This window comes from Pygocentrus nattereri, chromosome 3 (genome assembly GCF_015220715.1).
Source record: "Pygocentrus nattereri isolate fPygNat1 chromosome 3, fPygNat1.pri, whole genome shotgun sequence".
Taxonomy (NCBI): Eukaryota; Metazoa; Chordata; class Actinopteri; order Characiformes; family Serrasalmidae; genus Pygocentrus; species Pygocentrus nattereri.
The window spans coordinates 20,698,754-20,717,833 of NC_051213.1; the positions used below are offsets into that span (position 1 = coordinate 20,698,754).

The following is a 19,080-nucleotide window of genomic DNA, read 5'->3' on the forward strand; positions in this document are numbered from 1 at the left end:
TCTCATAATTCATATATTCCCTAACACATTCAGTGATGTTTAGGCCTGGACTCTGGGATCGCCAGTACATTGTTCTGAGAACTTCATTGTTTAAGTACTTTGTATTTAAAATGTACTTAAGATTTATCTAATCTTTGTATCTTACATGATTGATAGTCCCATTTTTTATATCTTTAAATTATTTAATTGTTTATACAAATGTAATTATTATTTCCTTATTTTCCTTTAACTTTGCTATTCCATATGCAAGTGAATTATCTCCTCCAAAATATCTCAAGAAAAATTAATAACTTCTTCTAAATGATTTAGAAGTAAGAAATTATTTAATTCAAATGTCTTTGCATATAAACACTAAGTGGCAAACAATACAGGTAAGTGGGTCATGAGAGCCCTACTACCAGTGCATGTTTTACCTTAACCTCTTAAATCTCTCTACATCTTTATCCTTTTCCTTTTCCCATCTCCTGCTCTCAGCTTCTGTCTCTCTTTCTTGCCAGCGTCTTTGACAGGGTAAGACAGGAATAAAGGCAGCCCAGCTTATTCCTTCAGCCCTAATTTGATTTAAACAGCCTTCCTCGGCCCAGCAGACTTTTTAGGGAGGTTGGTCAGGTGATGTGCCAAGCATTCCACACCAATTTGTTCTATTTCAACACACACAGGACGTGAAGCTGAAGAGTGGCAGGCAGCGTACGTCTGCATCGATGCTAAAGGCTGCTATAACTCATGCAAAAGGAACACGCCCTTTGGTTTTGTACTAAATGACTCCACTGGGCTATTACATCTAAAAGCATTATATTTTAAAAGACACACTAAAGGTGCTATTACCATATGTCCTGCAAATGTTTAAAAATTTGTGTGTGGTCTTCAGGGAAGAACACATGGAAACATCTTGGGTGAAATAAGACAGCATGAGAGAGAGAGAAGCTTTAATGATATAAGAATCACTTGTGGCTTGGGAGAAATTGGGGCATATTGCTATGCAAACTTTGTTTGAGATGTCTGCTTGAGTCTACTCCCCTGACATGGCTTGAGAGGAAACATAAATACAGAGAGAGAGAAAGAGCTTCACATCTCTCTCTCTCTCTCTCTCTCTCTCTCTCTCTCTCTCTCTCCTGCAGCTCCTCTGATGAAGGGTGTCATATTGAGTTGAGATGAGGGAGCCTGCAGTAGGCTTTTCCTCAGCTGCCCAGCATCTGGCCCCAGTGCAGCATGGCCTTATGTAAGGGCCATGTGGTGGTGTGGCCTTTTGGATCATAACAACAAAATGGCCATTTCCAGGCACTGTTTAATTAGCAAGAAGCTAAGAGGCTAATCCTCACCAAATAAAAGACAAAAAGCCAACGAGAAGGAGGGAAACACAAAGATAGAAAGAGCTGAAGACTATCACCTCCTCCATCTACTTTGAACAAATAAGTTGCCTTGAAGGAAAGGCAGTTTATAGGGGGAATAAATTAAAAAGTAAATAAATAAAACAAATTAGGAAAACACAACAATATGAGTCTGCCCTGTGATGGACTGGCGACCTGTCCAGGGAGTATCCTGCCTTCCGCCCAATGACCGCTGGGATAGGCTCCAGCACTCAACACAAGGGCCTAACTGTATGTTTCCTCATTATTAGCAAAGCACCAAAATTCCAACTACAAAAGAGAAATACAGCCAAACCTTTTGACCAAAAACCAAAGATTAAACAGACCTAACGTGTAAAAATACAAGATGTTACAAATAATTTGGATTACTTTTTAATTTTAATTGTATTAATTATTCATTTTAATTTTAAAGAAAATAAGAAAGAGTGATTAAAAACTTAAGTGTCAGTAAGGACACAACGCCCAAGACCTTCTCCACTACAGGTTTTACACCATTGTGACATCCTACTTGAAAAGGAATACAGAAAAACAGAAGCACAAAGAAAAGTCTCTGCTGGGACATCAACATCATCTATAATCTCAGTTTCTAAGATGATCAGAAAAATTTACAAACAACAGTGCAAACATACAAACTAAATTAATGGAATTCATTGCCTTGGAAGACCAACCGTTCTCTATAGGATGTTGTAGCACGCCCTGTAGCCTACATAATTTAATAATTTTGTAGGTTAGTAATTAGTAAATTATAGTATATTTGTGTAAACAATCTTTCAATCTTTATATGCTGTCAGCCTGTTTTAGTTTCTGTTTTTAGCTCTCTCTCTCTCTCTCTCTCTCTCTCTCTCTCTCTCTCTCTCTCTCTCTCTCACCAAACCAGACAATGGAAAATTACAATATCTGCCTGACACTGAAAACAAAGTTCTGCATGTACACTATTTGGTCAAAAGTTTGTGGACACCCTCCTGATTATTGATTTCAGATGTTTCTGTCACACTCATTTCTAACAGGTATATAAAATCAAGCACATTTCCATGTCATCTCCATAGACAAACATTGGCAGGAGAATGTGTCAAACAGAAGAGCTCAGTGCCTTTAAACTTGGCACTGTCATAGGATTCCATGTTTTCCACATGAATATTCTTGAAATTTAATTCAATTTCTGCCCCATGAGATATGCCCCAATCAACTACATGTGCTATTATGGTGAACTGTGTCTGGGAGCAACAGCAGCTCAGCCACGAAGCCATAGACCATGCAAATTCACACAACAGGGCCATAGAGTGCTGAAGCATGTATGAGCATATCCTCTGTTACATCACTCAACTACGGAACGTGCCTCTGGCAGCAACATCAGCACAAGAACTTCATAAAATGGGTTTCCAAGGCTGAGCAGTTGCAGACAAGCCTAATATCACTATGCACAATGCCAAGCAACGGCCAGAGAAGTGTAAAGCACATTTTCACTGGACTCTGAAGCAGTGGAAATATGTTCTCTGGAGTGATTAATCACACTTCACTATCTGAAAGTGTGATGGACGAATCTGGGTTAGGCAGGAAAACATGACCTAGTTGGATATTGCTAACAGTAAAATTTGGTGGAGGAGAGATAATGGTCTGGGACAGTCTATAGGCTCCAGTTCTCGTGAAGGGTAATGTTAATGTTACAGCACAAAAAAAATTTTACACAATTACATCCCTTCCAACGTTTTCCTGTTCCAGGATGACTTTGCCCCTGTACACAAAGTGAGCTCCATAAAGACATGACTTGTCAAGTTTAGTACGAATGAGTGGCCTGCACAGAGCCCTGACCTCAACCCCACATCTTTGGGATGAACTGTAACGTTGATTGTGAGCCAGGTCGCCTTGTCCAATAACAGTGTCTGACCTCACAAATGTTCTTTTGACTGAATGGGCAAAAATTCCCACACACACACTCCAAAATCTTGTGGAAAGTCTTCCCAGAGGAGTGAAGGCTATTACTCCAAAGAGGTGATCGACTCCATTCTTATGTCCATGGTTTTGAAATGGCCTGTAAAACAAGCTCATATACGGGTGATGGTCAGATGTCCACATACTTCTGCCATATAGTCTAGTTATACCATGTTTTTCCCGCTACAAAGTCTGTGAGTTGCACAAAGAAGCTTTTACTGTATCTCTTCTTTCTGAAATGCAGGATCCTGCACTGTTTCTTACTCAGCCACTGGACACTAGACTCATTAAGAATGGTCAGTTTGTTACAAATGAGGTGTAAAGACAGTGGACACACTGTCCTGCATTTTTATTCTCTTTCTCCTCTTCTTAATCTCTCTCCTACACACATATAAGTCAGCATGCTCCAGGGTGGAGTTTGGATCATATATCTCATATATGACCCCCACAAATTCAGTGCATCAAAACACGAGAGCCTGCAAGGAGATAGCAAGACCTGCATGTTCATGCAGCCCCAGTGTCCTTGAAGTTCAAGTTCTACTAAAAATCAAATTTACATGATTTTAACCTGATTTTACATGTAGTCAATCAGCTAATACACGTTTGCTGTCAAATGCCTGCTTTCTTACTTTTGCACAAAAAAGTGAAGTAGTCTCGAATTTCCTCTTCAAATTGCTAAATAATCTCAAATTGTTTTTTTTAGCTGTATTAGCCTTATTGATCAAACCTAAACCTAAAGAAGCTAACGTTGGACACCAAACATGTCTTATCCAGTCAACCACATTTGAGGTAAGGAAAAATCTATATAAAATAGAATTTTGGCCAATCCATTGCATTAAACAATACCCAAACCTTGGGGACAGGCCTCTGTTGACCCTCAGCCTTAGGATGCTACCTCTGTTCCTGTAATGGATACAAGACCCTCCACAGAGATCCTCTATTGCAGCAATAGCTCTTCTTAGCAATGGTGGCCTGTGACTGCAGGACACTCAGTAAATTAGCAGTCTTTCAGAGGAACAGTATTTCAAGAACAATGCCCCTAGCCTTACATGCTCTCTCTGCAGAACCTCAAAGCAATCAGCCTTTGTCTCTTCTGAGGAGAACATTGTTTTATTTGTTCTCTCCACCACTCTGGCGGACAGAGGATATGAGGGGCTGAGTGAGAGTGAAAGAGATAGAGAGACACAGACAGAGGATGCACATTTAACATTCTGTGCAATAGAACTAAGAAAAAAGGAATATACAAAGTCTTTGTAAGTAATTATTCCAACACTGGCCATACAGCATTGGGCTGCAATATGTAAATACTCCCTCTAACCAATAACACACTGTTTATTGTATGCGTCGAGCATCCTGACCAGTGACAGACCATCTTAATGATATGTGTTCTATAAGTATTTTGATAAGGTTATCTATTGCAATTTGTATCAAAAGAATCATAATATGATACTTTATCTATAGTGTTCAGCCTAAACTGTGATGCACTGATCCAATAAACTGCATTGATACTGACCTGCACAGTATGGGCATAAATGCAATGTTTGATAAAGCTGCTGAATATCCTCATGACAATATAAGAAGTGCTTAATTATTATTAAAATAGTGTGCTCTGATGTGCAGCAAGTACAGACTTTGTTTTGCTGTGTAAACAGAAATCTAACCTCTCCTTCACACAAATAGCAAGGCTACATATAGTCAATTACTAAAGAGACGAAACAGATATGCTGTGACAATTACTGCTTTATACACTAAAGTGAGACATTACAGCTTTAACACTGAGAGTGAGAACAGTCATTACACTTTAAACATTCTTCCAGGCAAGTTGTTTTTGAGTGGTGTATGTGTGTGTTTTATTATTGGCCGTTTATCCAAATGTTTAAGTTACTCGCTCTCCATGTGGGACAGTAGGGTTTAATGACAACACAGGGAAGCAATTGTTGGCCTTCTAACAATATGACTGACAGTACCACTGTGAATATGAGCTGTTTTTATCCACAGGCTAATTTTCTGGTGTGGGCAGTTAACCAGTATAGTGCGAATAGGAACTGGACAACACATATGTACAGAGAAATTTCACAAATGAATGAATTGTCCAAACAATACAAGGAAAATCTCAAAAAAATTAGTGTATATATATATATATATATATATATATATATATATATATATATATATATACACACATATATACTCATTTATATATATTCTAATTCTGTTACATCAGCTAACAGGTTTCCAAATTGGATAAATGAATCATGCTAATTCAACTATCATTCAACTATTCGATTACACTCAAACTCATAATATTGGAGCTAATACACTAGGGAGCCTCCTTACTGTGACTAATGCATATTACATATGATATGCACATATGCACTTGTAGTTCTGATATCGGAATCAGCATCATGAAAGAAACAGTTCAGTCAGTGCAGCCACAGCCTTAAAACACTCATATAAACATGCACACACCCACAGAGAAACAGCAACCTTGGTTTACCCTGTCCTAGTGTGCTATGACTATGCCTGTGAGTGGTGTGTGTCTGTAGTTCTGTGATGTGTGTCTGTTTGCCCGCTTGTTGTTTACAAGCTGCACTCTCAGGGGTAATGTCTGCTCCCAGAAGAGTTAAATGTGCCCACTGTTCTCTGGTTTGAATCCCCTGGCTCCTGACGTGGCACCACATAGTCACATGTCCTCATAGGCCTCCACATGCCCTACAAACTGCTGCTAATTGTAGTCTCAAGAATCTTATGATGCTGTTTGCTCTCCACCACAGCAAGTACAGCCCTGTGTTAGGAACTCTCCTATAAAAGAAAGCTGCACTGTGCAACTCAAATGGAACACTTGATCTCAAGCGCAGAGCAAGGCAGAGCCCTTTCACACAGCAGATTATGAAACACTTTGCAAACCTGACAAATAATTATTCTTTGTTTCAGCAGGCATGGTCCTGAAAATATTGAGGCTAGGTGAGTCAGAAACAAGTGGGGTTTTGTTTTTCCATGGCTAAGGCTGTCTCAGTAATTGAGTCTGAGATGGAAGGAGAGAGAAAGAGAGAGAGAGAGAGAGAGAGAGAGAGAGAGAGAGAGAGAGAGAGAGCTGAGTGCTCAGATTCCTGGCGTTCTTTCGTTACCCATTGCTAATGCCAGAATAGATCAGGTTCTCAGGGCCGTTCTTGGGTGTGAATAAACGAGCCAATGACTATGGACAGACTGGCTATTGTGGATATGCCAGCTGCCTCTCCATCCCTCCATCTATCTGTCAGTCTCTCTCTCTATTTCTCCACCAATCCCACTCTTCATCTCTAGTCCAAAACCTGGATTAAAAATAATCTCCAAAGAAAAATCTTACTAAGGATATTAGGGTCATGAAGAATTTGTTAATTGCAATTCTTGTAAAAAAAAAAAAATTGTATATTCGCTTAAGGAACTGATGTAGTCACACATAAAATTGGGGAGGAATTTTGCTAATAATGGATTAAACTTCTTTAAATGCTTGGTAAACCCATTCATATGTTCTTGACTTTGGCTCTGACGTTCTTCTGCTGTTATACTGAGTGAGCAGAACACACCTGCAAACCTCCCTCAGCGCTAGACTCAGACTCACTCACCTCTCATTTTTTGAACAATCCAAACAGAGCCTCACCCCCAACACCCGCCCCAGCTAGCCCTGAAATATCCACTGGCAATCCTGCACTGTTAATAGACCAAAGCAAAGCTTAAATGTTTCTTCTGGCTGTGTTTTCCTGCAGTATGCGCTTCACTTTGATATAAGGTGGAAATGCTGAAGGTCAGCGGAGATTAAGGCTGCCGTTTGACCATATACATGCAGGTCAAGCCGGCCTGGCCTCCAGTGAGCTTGGCGAGGACTGGCTGCGCAGGCGGAAAAGGCTGCTGCTCCCCACATGGAGTGCTAACGTACCAGCCAGTGGGTAAGCAGCTATTTTGAGTGTCTGCCTGGTGGGTGACAGCAGGACACTTTCTCCTTACACAGCAAAGGAAACGCAGCAAATACTACACTGGCTCCAGACACCTTTTTCCACAACCGCTAGTGACACAGCATTCACACTCCTCATACAGAAAGATGCATAAACACACATCATGTGCACACATTTACGATAATTCAGCATTCAAACCTGTCACCCTTATTACATAATCACCTGATCACAATTATTTGAGCTGATCGCAATTATTTTTATAGATGCTAGCTTTCTCAATAATGTATTTATATCACAACAAACAAAATGTGAATTTTCATCAGTTGGATTGATAAATGCATTACCCATTAGTAAATAAGGACTGGATAATTTGAAGATATTTATTGACATTATGATATATACTTTTCTGAGCATATCTTGGATTTGATTGTCAGTCCACCAAGCAACTGCATGTTTAAAAAAAAGAGCATAGCTAGTCAATTTAACTGGATTTAGTGCATGTTGAGTAAAATATATTTCAAAATATTTCATATTTTCATTGTATTTGGTAGTAATTTTAAATATGGCTCTAATTTCAAGGCCTATTAACACATAAAAACACATGCATACAATAAACAAAAAGACATTTAACTTGTTACTTGCAACTACTTATACGGCAATCAATCACAAGCTGAAATTTCAAGGCTTGTGAACATGTGTAAACATATGTATGCAAATGTACACACTGAAACATTCAGAATTCATGCTCCTCACACACAAAAGTGCAAAACACATGTACACATGTTCTCATAAACAGAAGTGAAAAATGCAGTAGAAGGAGTAAAAAAAGGAGCAAAAGCATCCAAGGACAAGCTCGTATTGCATTCATATCCATGTCAAGCTTGTTAATCTTTGTACCATTATTGAAAGGCTAAATCTTACTCTATGTAAGCATGTCATACACTTGCCAAACTAATATAATCTAATATTAGTCAATGTAACACTTCCACATAACACAGTATTCTTTTGAATTATGGCTTCTTGCATTTACCAAAACAATTTTGTCACCTGCTGTCAACACAGTTCTATCGCCCACTCCCCACTGCCTTCATCACAGGGTTTTAATAGAAACCAGCTTCAGGCTCTCGCTCTCTTTCTCTCTCTTTCTCCCACTTTCTCTTGCTCTCGTGCAGACAGCATGCTGATAGCTATCAGGCCCATGCAGCCAGTGAATAAATAAGACTTTCTGCTCCTGCAGTTAAAGGAGAGTTGCATCTTATCAGGCACACGCATCCCGCCAATCACCCTCCTCGAAGGGGACTGGGTTCACACCACAAGGACACCATATGCTCCTTCAAGCAGCCGGACCCACTCCACACATCCTGTCTGCGGTCCAGGAGCAAGGCTGAGCTAACACAACGCTGGACTGGACAAAGCAAGAGAGGCCAAATGACTAAAATCTCCAGGTCTGCACAGTGTAAATGTAAGCCATATGTGATGGAGACGACAGTTTAAAATGAGACTCCAGTTAACGTTTCCATTTATGTAAAAATTGCCAAACAAATTGCAACTGTGACACTAGGCCTTAATGTGCTACCATTTGAACCAATTCAAAACAGCAGAGTTGGTTACTTTGAACTTTTATTTCCATCAGGTTTTAGTGGGCCACAGCGCACAGACACATTCTTTACATTTTTGCTTCTTCTGCATTGTTATCCTAAACCCCATGTCTGTTTGGGTGAGAGAGAGAACACATCACCCCAGAATTTTCATTTCCTGTATGAGTGTAGGTTCACATACACTCTCTCCATAGAGAGCAGACCTATCACTACCATCTTTAAGAGTAGGAAAACTTGCTGAATTCAGGGCCTTATATGTCAGTCTTGGGGCATTTTGTCTGAAAACAGAACTATTCCTCCTTATCTGGATTTGGAGTGTAATCTGGTAGCATGGTGCCACACTGCCACCATATCAGCAGTGCTATAAACAGCAAGCATACTTCACAGGTCTGCTGCATTACATACATGTTTGTTCAAGACCCAATGGCATTCTTTCTGTGTTTCTCAGTTCATTCACTACAACTATTATTAAGACTAGGCATAAGCCAATGTTAGACATCGTTCTAACTGCTAAAATGGAAGACATCAGCCCATGTTAGACACAATTGTATACTATTAATAAATTAATATATAAAAATACACTATAAATCTATGTTACTTAGTGTAAATATATTATTGCTAAACCCCTCAGAGTATTCATGAGCTGGGCTGTCCCTGGGAAGGCCGAACTGTTCCTCTGAAGTCATTCTGCTTCTCTCTCTGTCTGTCTCTAGCTTTGTCTCTCTCTTTCAGCTGTAGAAGCATCAGTGATTCAGCTTTGGGAGGGGAAGATGGATCTCTCTGCTGTAGCCCAGGGCCCAAACACACACACACAGACACACACACAGCCCTGCGAGCTAGCACTGTTCTTTCTGTCTGCTCCTATCCTCCTAAGGGAGGTTTTGACAGAGCAGACATTATAGTGCACAGACACTAGGGGAAAACGAAAGAGTGTGAAAAGAGGAATAGAGTGATGTAGAGGCATGGGTAGGGAGGAAAGAGAGAGTGAGAGAGACAGAAAGAGAAGGACACTGGAATAAAAGCACTGTGTGAGATATGTGTGCTATGTTCTCATGGCCCAGACAAATGATCTTATTAGCTGTGACCCACTCTTCCTTGTCCTCACAGGATAACTGCCATTTAGTGTTTTATACATCACTGTCCTGACCTATTTTCAGCACAGACCAGCTCCAGTCTTTCTGTTTCACATGCCTTCTGGCAGAGTATGTATAGTAAGTGTGTATGTACATGTTATGCATGCTTTGTATGAAAGGTGGAGTAGAATAGAGAGTGTGACAGAGAAAAGCATGTGTCCTTAAGATAGTGGGATTGAAGAAATAAGAGAATAAGAGAGAAGAAAAGCATCAGTGGGCTTGGAGAGGGCTAATGAGTGGAGGATATGGATGGATGGATGGATGAGCAGATGGATCCAGATGGATGGATGGGCAGATGGAGGGGCAGAGGAAGACAGAGGGGACAGAGAGAGACAGAAAGGACACAGAGAGCAGGCAGAGGTGACAGAGAGAGAGGGGACAGAGACAGAGGCAGAGTGGCCAGAGAGAGGTAGAGTGGACAAAGAGAGAGAGGCAGACTAGACAGAGCAAGACAGAGGGAATAGAGAGGCACAGATGGGGACAGAGAGAAACAGAGAGGCGGAGAGGACTGAGAATGGCAGGCTGGACAGAGGTGAGACAGAGTGGACTGATAGTGAGGGCAAACAGAAGTGGCAATGCTAGCCCATGTACTAGAGGAGGAGACTGTAATCCCTCCCTCTCAACTAAACAACCAAAACAAGCTCACCAACAGCCTTCCCTAGCAACAGTCCAGCTGGGAATTTGATTTGATAGAGAAAGAGAGAGAGAGAGAGAGAGAGAGAGAGAGAGAGAGAGTGTGTGTGTATGTGTGTGTGCGTGTGTGTGTGTGTGTGAAAAATAACATGGCACAAAGAAGGTAAATGATCGGATGTAGCAGCAAGGGAGAAGAGAGAGACAGAGAGAGAGAGAGAGAGAGAGAGAGAGAGAGATAGAGAGAGTTAGAGAGAAAGAGAGAGAGAGATCACCAGCTGTTCTCTCTCTTCCTGATTCCTCCTGCTCTCCATAGAGAGAGAGAGAGAGAGAGAGAGAGAGAGAGAGATTATGAGTCAGAGATGGACAGTGTGAGTGAGAGGCAGAGTAACAGTGCTGCCTGCTGCTCTGATGTACTGTGACTAAAGGCTGAAAGGCTATAGCTGGAGGACAGGGAGTGATGGATATGTAAAGAGTGGAACACAGAGAGAGTGATGCCCTCACAAATGGTGGGGATGTTTGGAGAGGAGTGAATGATAAAAGAAAGGAAAGATGGCTAGAAGAGGTGTGAAGAGTGAAGACATTTATTGGAATGGAGTGGCAGTAATTGAATAAAAGTGGAATGATGTATCAGATCTTTTTTGAAATACAGAAGGCCTGAGAATACAAACATGTACAACACTAGCAGTCTTTAAAGTAAACCTGACTGAGTTTTTTGTGCAATATAATTGAATAACCACTTCCACTGAATCAGGTTAAGAAGTAGCTAATACTCTAAACCTAGGAGCACTAGTAAGCAGCATTCATTCAGCATTCATTTCACTAAGCATTATTTGACATGGGCCATAGAATAATAACTTTTGGTTCCCTAAAGAACAATGAAAAAGAGATATGCAAGTCTGAAGAAATTTTTAAAAAATTAAAAAAAGGTTTGTAAAACTTTCATGTAGAGGCTTTACATTATGTGGAGGTTCTTTACACTTAAAAAAGGTTCTTCACACTCTCGCATCTCATTTCGAAACACTGTCCTCTAAAGAACCATTCAGTGAAAGGTTCTTTAGGGAACCAGAAATGGTTCTTCGATGGTACTGTGTAGAGGACTCTTTTTGACAACTTCATTTATGAGTACACTGTTGCTTTTCATCCAGTCATACAAGCACAGAGTGAGCACAAAAAGAGAAGCAAAGAAAAGCACCACTGGATGAAGTAATCCTCCTTGGAGTATTGATACCATGTCCAGGTTATGGGCAGACAAATGACAGCTGTAAACTACACTAACACAAATCTGAAAGGGAATTGAAAGGGGCTGCTTGAGCTCATCCAGTGTTATTGATTCAGACTGGTCATGTGAGCGCTCAGATAGAGAAGAAACTTGATAGAGCACAATCCTGCAGGTCACAGACACTTTATTATAATGTTCCTAACGTTATAATATCAGAAACAAATAACCGTGTTTCACCTTGCATAGTGCATTATGACTAACAAACCTTTCTACCCATATTTACAAGCTCAGCCATGCCATAAATTCTTTCAACAACTTATGAATTATACTTCACTGGAATGCAATAGTAGCTTACAGTTTAACTAAAAGGTTTCGAGTTTAGTGCTAGTTTGGGAATGATGCGGCTTTAATATAAAAATGCATGTTTATAAGGACAAAGTACAATATATCAAAATGACTGTTAATGAGATTAAAACCTATTAGCTACTATTCCATTTCAGAAATGTACAATTCATGAATTCATACATTTTTTTTGAGTAGACATATTTGTTAGTTATACTGCACTATGAAAGCTGGGACTGAATTTCTTGGTTCTGGCAATATAATGAGATTTATATTAGAGATTTTCTGACTATACCAGACCTGGCGAAACTCATCCACACCTTTATTTCTAGCAGGTTTGATTACTATACTGGTCTCCTAACTGGACTCCAAAAAAGACAAACAGCTTCAGATGATTTAAACTCTCACTATGAGTAATAGAAAGGAACACACCAACACCATTCTTATTCTTAAAACCTTACACTGGCTGCTAATACACTCTCAGAAAAAAGGTACGACACTGTCACAGTACCCTTTTTGTCACTGTACATCTGTACACTGTACATCTCAGTACCTGTCCCATAATCCACTGAAATTATATTTTCTAAATTGTACTGACTCTACATACCCCGTCTCGTCTCCAGGCTTTTTACTTTATTGTCCTGTTTTAAAACATTAGTTTATAAAAAGATACAAATGTCTACTTTTCCACTAGGAAAAACTTATTAAAGGTACACAATTTGACCTTAAAACCTCTGCTGCACCTTTTAGGGGAACACTTACACTGTTTGTACCTTGATGAACGAATCATGTACCTGCACGGTATCGTTATTTCTAACAGTGTATTTTGCAGCATAGACTATAAGGCACTCTTACTGGTCTATAAATCACTTAATGGTGTAGGAACAGTGAAGCCCTGACACCAACCACTTTTACATACAATGTTATGTAAACAAACACTTTTACACAAAATGTTCATATTCGAGTTCCTCAGTTTAAAACACGCTGAGCTTTACTGATAATCTATCCTGTAGAGGTGCCTTATTGTCCTATTTTCATTTTAAATTGGATTCTTAATTTAATGTTTATTTGTTCTTTTTTAAATATATTGTTTATAATCATGTTTTAATCATGTTTTCTTTGTATTCATCTACAATTTACATTTTCATTTGAATTATCTTTGTATTTTCTTATTTGTAACACACTTTGAATGACTGTAGTGTATGAAAGGTGCTATATAAATAAACTTGCCTTGCCTTACGAACACTACATAAATCATAGCTTACCTTATTTTTTGAGCAGCCGGGTTTGTTAGTCATAAAGCAACATCATGTTTTATGAACACTATTTATAATTCTTTATGTTAACAATTCATATGGCCTTTCTGTAAATAATTATAGCCTTATGAATGCATTATAACATTTAAAGAATGTATGCATGGTTTATTATAAAGAAAGTACTACCATATACTGCCAAAAATAACTCAAAGACAAAACTATGTTGATGTATTCTTACATAGAAATAATGTACACATTAAGGGCATGCTCTCAAATGCACATATACACAATTCTGGGCAGTATTTCTGTTACTTGCAGAGTGCAAACATGAAGATCTGTGTGTGAGTGTGTGTGTTTGTAATCTTATAGCTGCAAGCCATGGTGAGTCAGAACACTAAGCCATCGAGATTCCGCTCCTCTGCTCCTTCCCTCTTGTCCTTTAGACATCTCCATATGCCATGCAGAGAAAAAAAACACCCCAGCACACACATTCTGACACACACACACACACCCTGTCACAGCCACACACCCTCGGTCACTGTCTCAGATGAAATATGTATGCATGTACCCCTACTCGACAGCATGCTCTTTTCTTCTTTTCATTGGATGTATAATTCAATCTAATGCATAATTCCATGTCTTCAGCATGCAGTGAACTGGATCTCCAAAATCAGCCCCATCAATATTGGATAGAGAGAGAAAGCATGGATGAATCACCTGCACTCTGACGGACGCCTCTCCAGCTCATTATCACTGATGGCTCGCAATAAAGTGCTTCCTGCAACCCACGGGGAAAATCTTTACTGTCACATCAAGGCCTACAATAGGACTGAATCTGCTTCCCCTTACCCATAGTGATAAGAACCTGTGCCTCCAGCCAGCGCTGCCTTTCACACAGCTTTAAATTACTTTATTGGACAGCAGATTTACTTACTGTAGGTTAGTAACAGTGGTTCACTGAAATCATTATTTATTCAAAGCACTTGTTAACATTCTAATGTGTGCTGTAATAAACCTTAGGCTGTGCCACAGTCAGATTCAATTGCTGCTATATCTGGATGGAGATGTAGCTGCAGAAGCACTTCGCTCCAGTAGGCTTTAGTCTGTCTGAAATGGGTCATCCTTACCAACTACTACTGACAAGATGAAGCCTAATACAGCTTGCCTCCAGGGCAGCTTTTTCAATTGTGTAAAATGTGAGATATTAGATAATCACTTTTATGAGCATTCTGCACAGTGTATGAACACACAGCTTTACCTGGGGTGCTTTCACACTAGGCCAATAGGAGCATCTGAAACACTGTCTTTAGATACTGCCACATTTATATAAAGCTCGTTGTGAGATTTTGCAGTAGAGCACACACAGGAGCTGTCCAATGTACCAGCTACACTTACCATCATGATTGGGGTTCCCCAGAGTCCAGGGCTCGTCTGAGTCGAAGTGCGTGTCTCCCCCGATGCCTGGCCCAGGGAAGTAGGCATGTGCCAGAAAGCCCCCCTCTCCATCGAAGGGTGAGCTGTCTCCATGGAATCCAGAGGCGAATATGATGGTAATGTCCACATCTTTCTTATTCCGCTCCAGCTCGCTGTAGGGAACAGCCTCAAAACGCAGCGGTGTCACATTCTGCCACACCTCGAACGCCCGGCGAATGGCATCGTGGGTCTCCTCTGCACCCACCTTGGGTGTGACGTTCTTTATGCTGGAAAAGACAGAGGAGATGAGATGGATACGGAAGACACTGAATGGACAAAAATGCATCTCATATTATTCCCCAACACCATCATTTGCTAAGACTAGGACTGTCATGATTATGTGATTAAACTCATATGCCCAACCAAAAAAAAAACAGCAATGATTAGTTTGCAAGTTGCATGATGGCAGTGCATATTTTAAATTCTCCTACTGGGCTCAATTACAGTAAGAAACTAAGCCTTCTGGACAGACCTATATATATATATATATATATATATATATATATATATATATATATATATATATATATATATATATATATAGCTGATAAAATGGACAATGATCATTGAAACAAGGAGGTGGTCCTTGTATATCTTGTGTGTATATATATATATATATATATATATATATATATATATATATATACAAGATATACAAGGACCACCTCCTTGTTTCAATGATCATTGTCCATTTTATCAGCTCCACTTACTGTATAGGTTCACTTTATAGTTCTACAGTTACCGACTATAGTCCATCTATTTCTCTGATCCTTTGCTAACCACCTTTTATCCTGTTCTTCAGTGGTCAGGACCCCCATGGACCCTCACAGAGCAGCTCCTATTTGGATGGTGGATGATTCTTAGTACAGCAGTAACACTGACGTGGTGGTGGTTTGTTAGTGTGTTTGTGTGGTTTGTGAGTGGATCAGACACAGCACCGCTGCTGGATTTTTTAAACACTGTGTCCACTCTATTAGACACTCCTCGCTTGTCAGTCCACTTTATAGATGTAAAGTTAGAGATGATAGCTCATCTACTGCTGCACAGTTTGTGTTGGTCATCCTGTAGTCCTCCATCAGTGGTCACAGGACACTGCCCACAGGATGCTGTTGGCTGGATATTTTTGATTGGTGGACTATTCTCAGTCCAGCAGTGATACTGAGGTGTTTAAAAACTCCAGCAGCACTGCTGTGTGTGATCCACTCAGACCAGTGCAACACCCACTAACACACCACCACCATATCGGTACTGCAGTGCTGAGAATGATCCACCACCCAAACAGTACCTGCTCTGTGAGGGTCCATGGGGGTCCTGTCCACTGAAGAACAGGGTAAAAGGGGGCTAACAAAGTATGCAGAGAAACAGATGGACTACATTCTGTAACTGTAGAACTACAAAGTGAACCTATATAGTAAGTGGAGCTGATAAAATGGACAATAAGTGTAGAAACAAGGAGGTGCTCATAATGGTATTTTTATGTTATTTTATTTTTATTTGTTTATTTTTTTCAAAGGTTCTGAAAGGCTATGCATGGCTTGTTACTGTAAAACAATTTTTAACCTTGTTTTCCCCCAAAACTCTGAATGTTCAAGTAATTGTCAAAATAACTGAACAATTACATGGTTACTCAAATTACTGATGACAGCCCCAGATAAAACAATAGCACATCTACAGAATATCATAGTTACACCATTTTGGTCACACCATGGTGCCTCCAGTATTTCCCAGCTCACCATGTTTAATCCCACCATGTAGCATATATATTCTAGTCAATGAAAACTGATATTAATATTAATATATTAATAATATTACAAAGACCAATCAAATGTCCCAAGACAACTTTCAATAAAACAAATGTACTGCACATGCTTTGAGTAGTTAATGAGACTCCAATTCCTAGAGTGAAAGAGTGAGAAAGAAACATAGCAAAAAAGAAATGGAGGGAGAAAAAAAGCAAGTGAAAAAGAGAGAGAGAGACCGTGAGAGAGAGAAACTTTGAAGAAAAAGGCTACTGTAGTCTCAGGCTGCTGCTGCTGAAGGTGCTGCAGGTGTTGAGAGAACTGCAGAACTTCCTGCGGCTGGAATTTATTTTCTAATTAAGGATTATCAACAGCTCACTGCTCAGCCAGCACTGCCGGCCTGGGCAATTTTCAAACCTCTTCCATTTGAAAAATAAAAGACTGAAATAAGGAGAATATCTTCAATTCATTCTTTTAGAATTTTACTCCAGAAAAAACTGCTTAATCTGTTGGCTTTTTAAGTGAATGTTGTTAAAGGAATATTTCAACATTGTGCCTTAATTTCTTTTCTATTGCAGTTTTAAAAATACTTTTTTTGGTGCTTCCAAGTTATATGCAGTGAAAAACTTTGGGGCATACAATGATAGAAGAAAAATGCTGATAGAGAATCAGAAGTGCTATTATTTCCATCTTAGAACTGATAAAAAACACAATAGTCATAATCTTATAACTCTCCTGAGACTATTTTACTGATGTGCTTGTTTTAATGTAGGTAGTAAGGTGTTAATTTATAATCATTTTCCACTGCAGTTGAGCTTGTGAAACCTCCATCCTCTCTGGTGTAGGAACACATGTCTTCTTCTTCTTTCAGCTGCTCCCTTTAGGGGTCACCACAGCGGATCATCTGCCTCCATCTTGCCCTATCCACTGCCTCCTCTACTTTTACACCAACCATCTCCATGTCCAACTTCACTACATCCATAAACCTTCTCTGAGGTCTACCTCTTCTCCTTCTACCCGGCAGCTCCATCTCCAACATTCTTTGACCAATATATCCACTATTCCTCCTCAACACATGTCCAAACCATCTCAACCTGGCCTCTCTGGCTTTATCTCCAAACTGCTCCACCTTCACTGTCCCTCTGATCTGCTCATTTCTAATCTTGTCCATCCTTGTCACTCCCAATGAAAATCTCAGCATCTTCATCTCCGCCACCTCCAGCTCAGCCTCCTGTCTTTTAGACAGAGCCACAGTCTCCAAACCATACATCATAGCAGGACGCACTACTGTCTTGTAAACCTTCCCTTTCACTTTTGCTGCTATCCTTCTGTCACACATCAGCCCTGACACCCGTCTCCACCCACTCCATCCTGCCTGCACCCTCTTCTTCACCTCTTTTCTACACTGTCCATTGCTCTGGATGGTTGACCCAAGATATTTGAAGTCATCCACCTTTACGACCTCTACTAGCTATCAAACTAAAACGTAATAATATTAGGCCGCATTTATTTGAGAATTTAATAAAATAAGATTTAACACTTAATGATATATTGCATGCCTTGGAGAAGCCTATAGGAGATCTTTTTACAATTCATATTATGTTCGAAGCATCTTAACAGAACATTGTAATATCCCTTTAGGTTTACAAATGCAGCTGAATACACTGCATGTCTTAGGAAGCTAGAGCTCCCCTGGGTCTGGACACAGGACAGCTCACCAGGACAGTTGTCAATGTCTGCAGTACTACTACAAAGCTTTATCATTCACATGGATCAAACCACAATCATCTCTCAACTACTAAAGAATTCAGCTACTTTAAAACCACCTACTGGTCATCTCTGCTCTGGAATATTGACTTGAATCAATATTTCATATCACCATCTACACTTACTATATAATTCTCTCCTCGCTCTCTTCCACTCATGTCCTTTCTGTCTCTCTGAGATGCTGTGTGGCACTTTGGATCATCCCATTAGTTTTATGTGCACCTGAATCTATGGTAGTCATCGTAAACAAAGGACAGACCATAAGTCCTTTGACCAGGACACCAAGTAATTTGCATTTTATCGCTTTCCCTGATTCAACACACCCACTTTAACACAGTAAGAGTTTGTTAAAAATACTATAATGTGCAGGGCAGTAGGTCTAGATGACCAAGGATGAGAAAAACTGAATTAAGTCATCTTTCTTACTGATTGTAAGAAAGAAGGTTTCCTTCTTCTGCCAGGTTCCCTGTCTACCTCCTAGACATGACAGTAGCTGAGACTCTCTGGCTGTCATAATATATCAACTGCTGGATCAACATCTGGCCTTGACTGCCTCTCAGATGCAGTGCTCAAAAATCATAAGCCTGTCTTGCAGCAGTGTCTGCAATCAGATCTCCACTATGCTGGCCAGAGCTTTCCATGCAGAAGCCTGGAGGAAGAGGAGTGCAGAAAGACTACTTGATAGAGTTCTA

The 19,080-nt window shown here is 40.0% G+C and overlaps 1 protein-coding gene across 2 annotated transcripts in view; it reads right to left on the minus strand.

The window, feature by feature from the left end:
* The window catches only part of LOC108428959 (matrix metalloproteinase-16-like), a 65,898-nt gene that overhangs the window by 25,985 nt on the left and 20,833 nt on the right, over nt 1-19,080 (minus strand). For both annotated transcript variants that reach the window (XM_017700360.2, XM_017700361.2), the window contains one exon: nt 14,805-15,109. In XM_017700360.2, the coding sequence (XP_017555849.1) occupies nt 14,805-15,109 (305 nt within the window). The remainder of the gene's footprint in view (nt 1-14,804; nt 15,110-19,080) is intronic.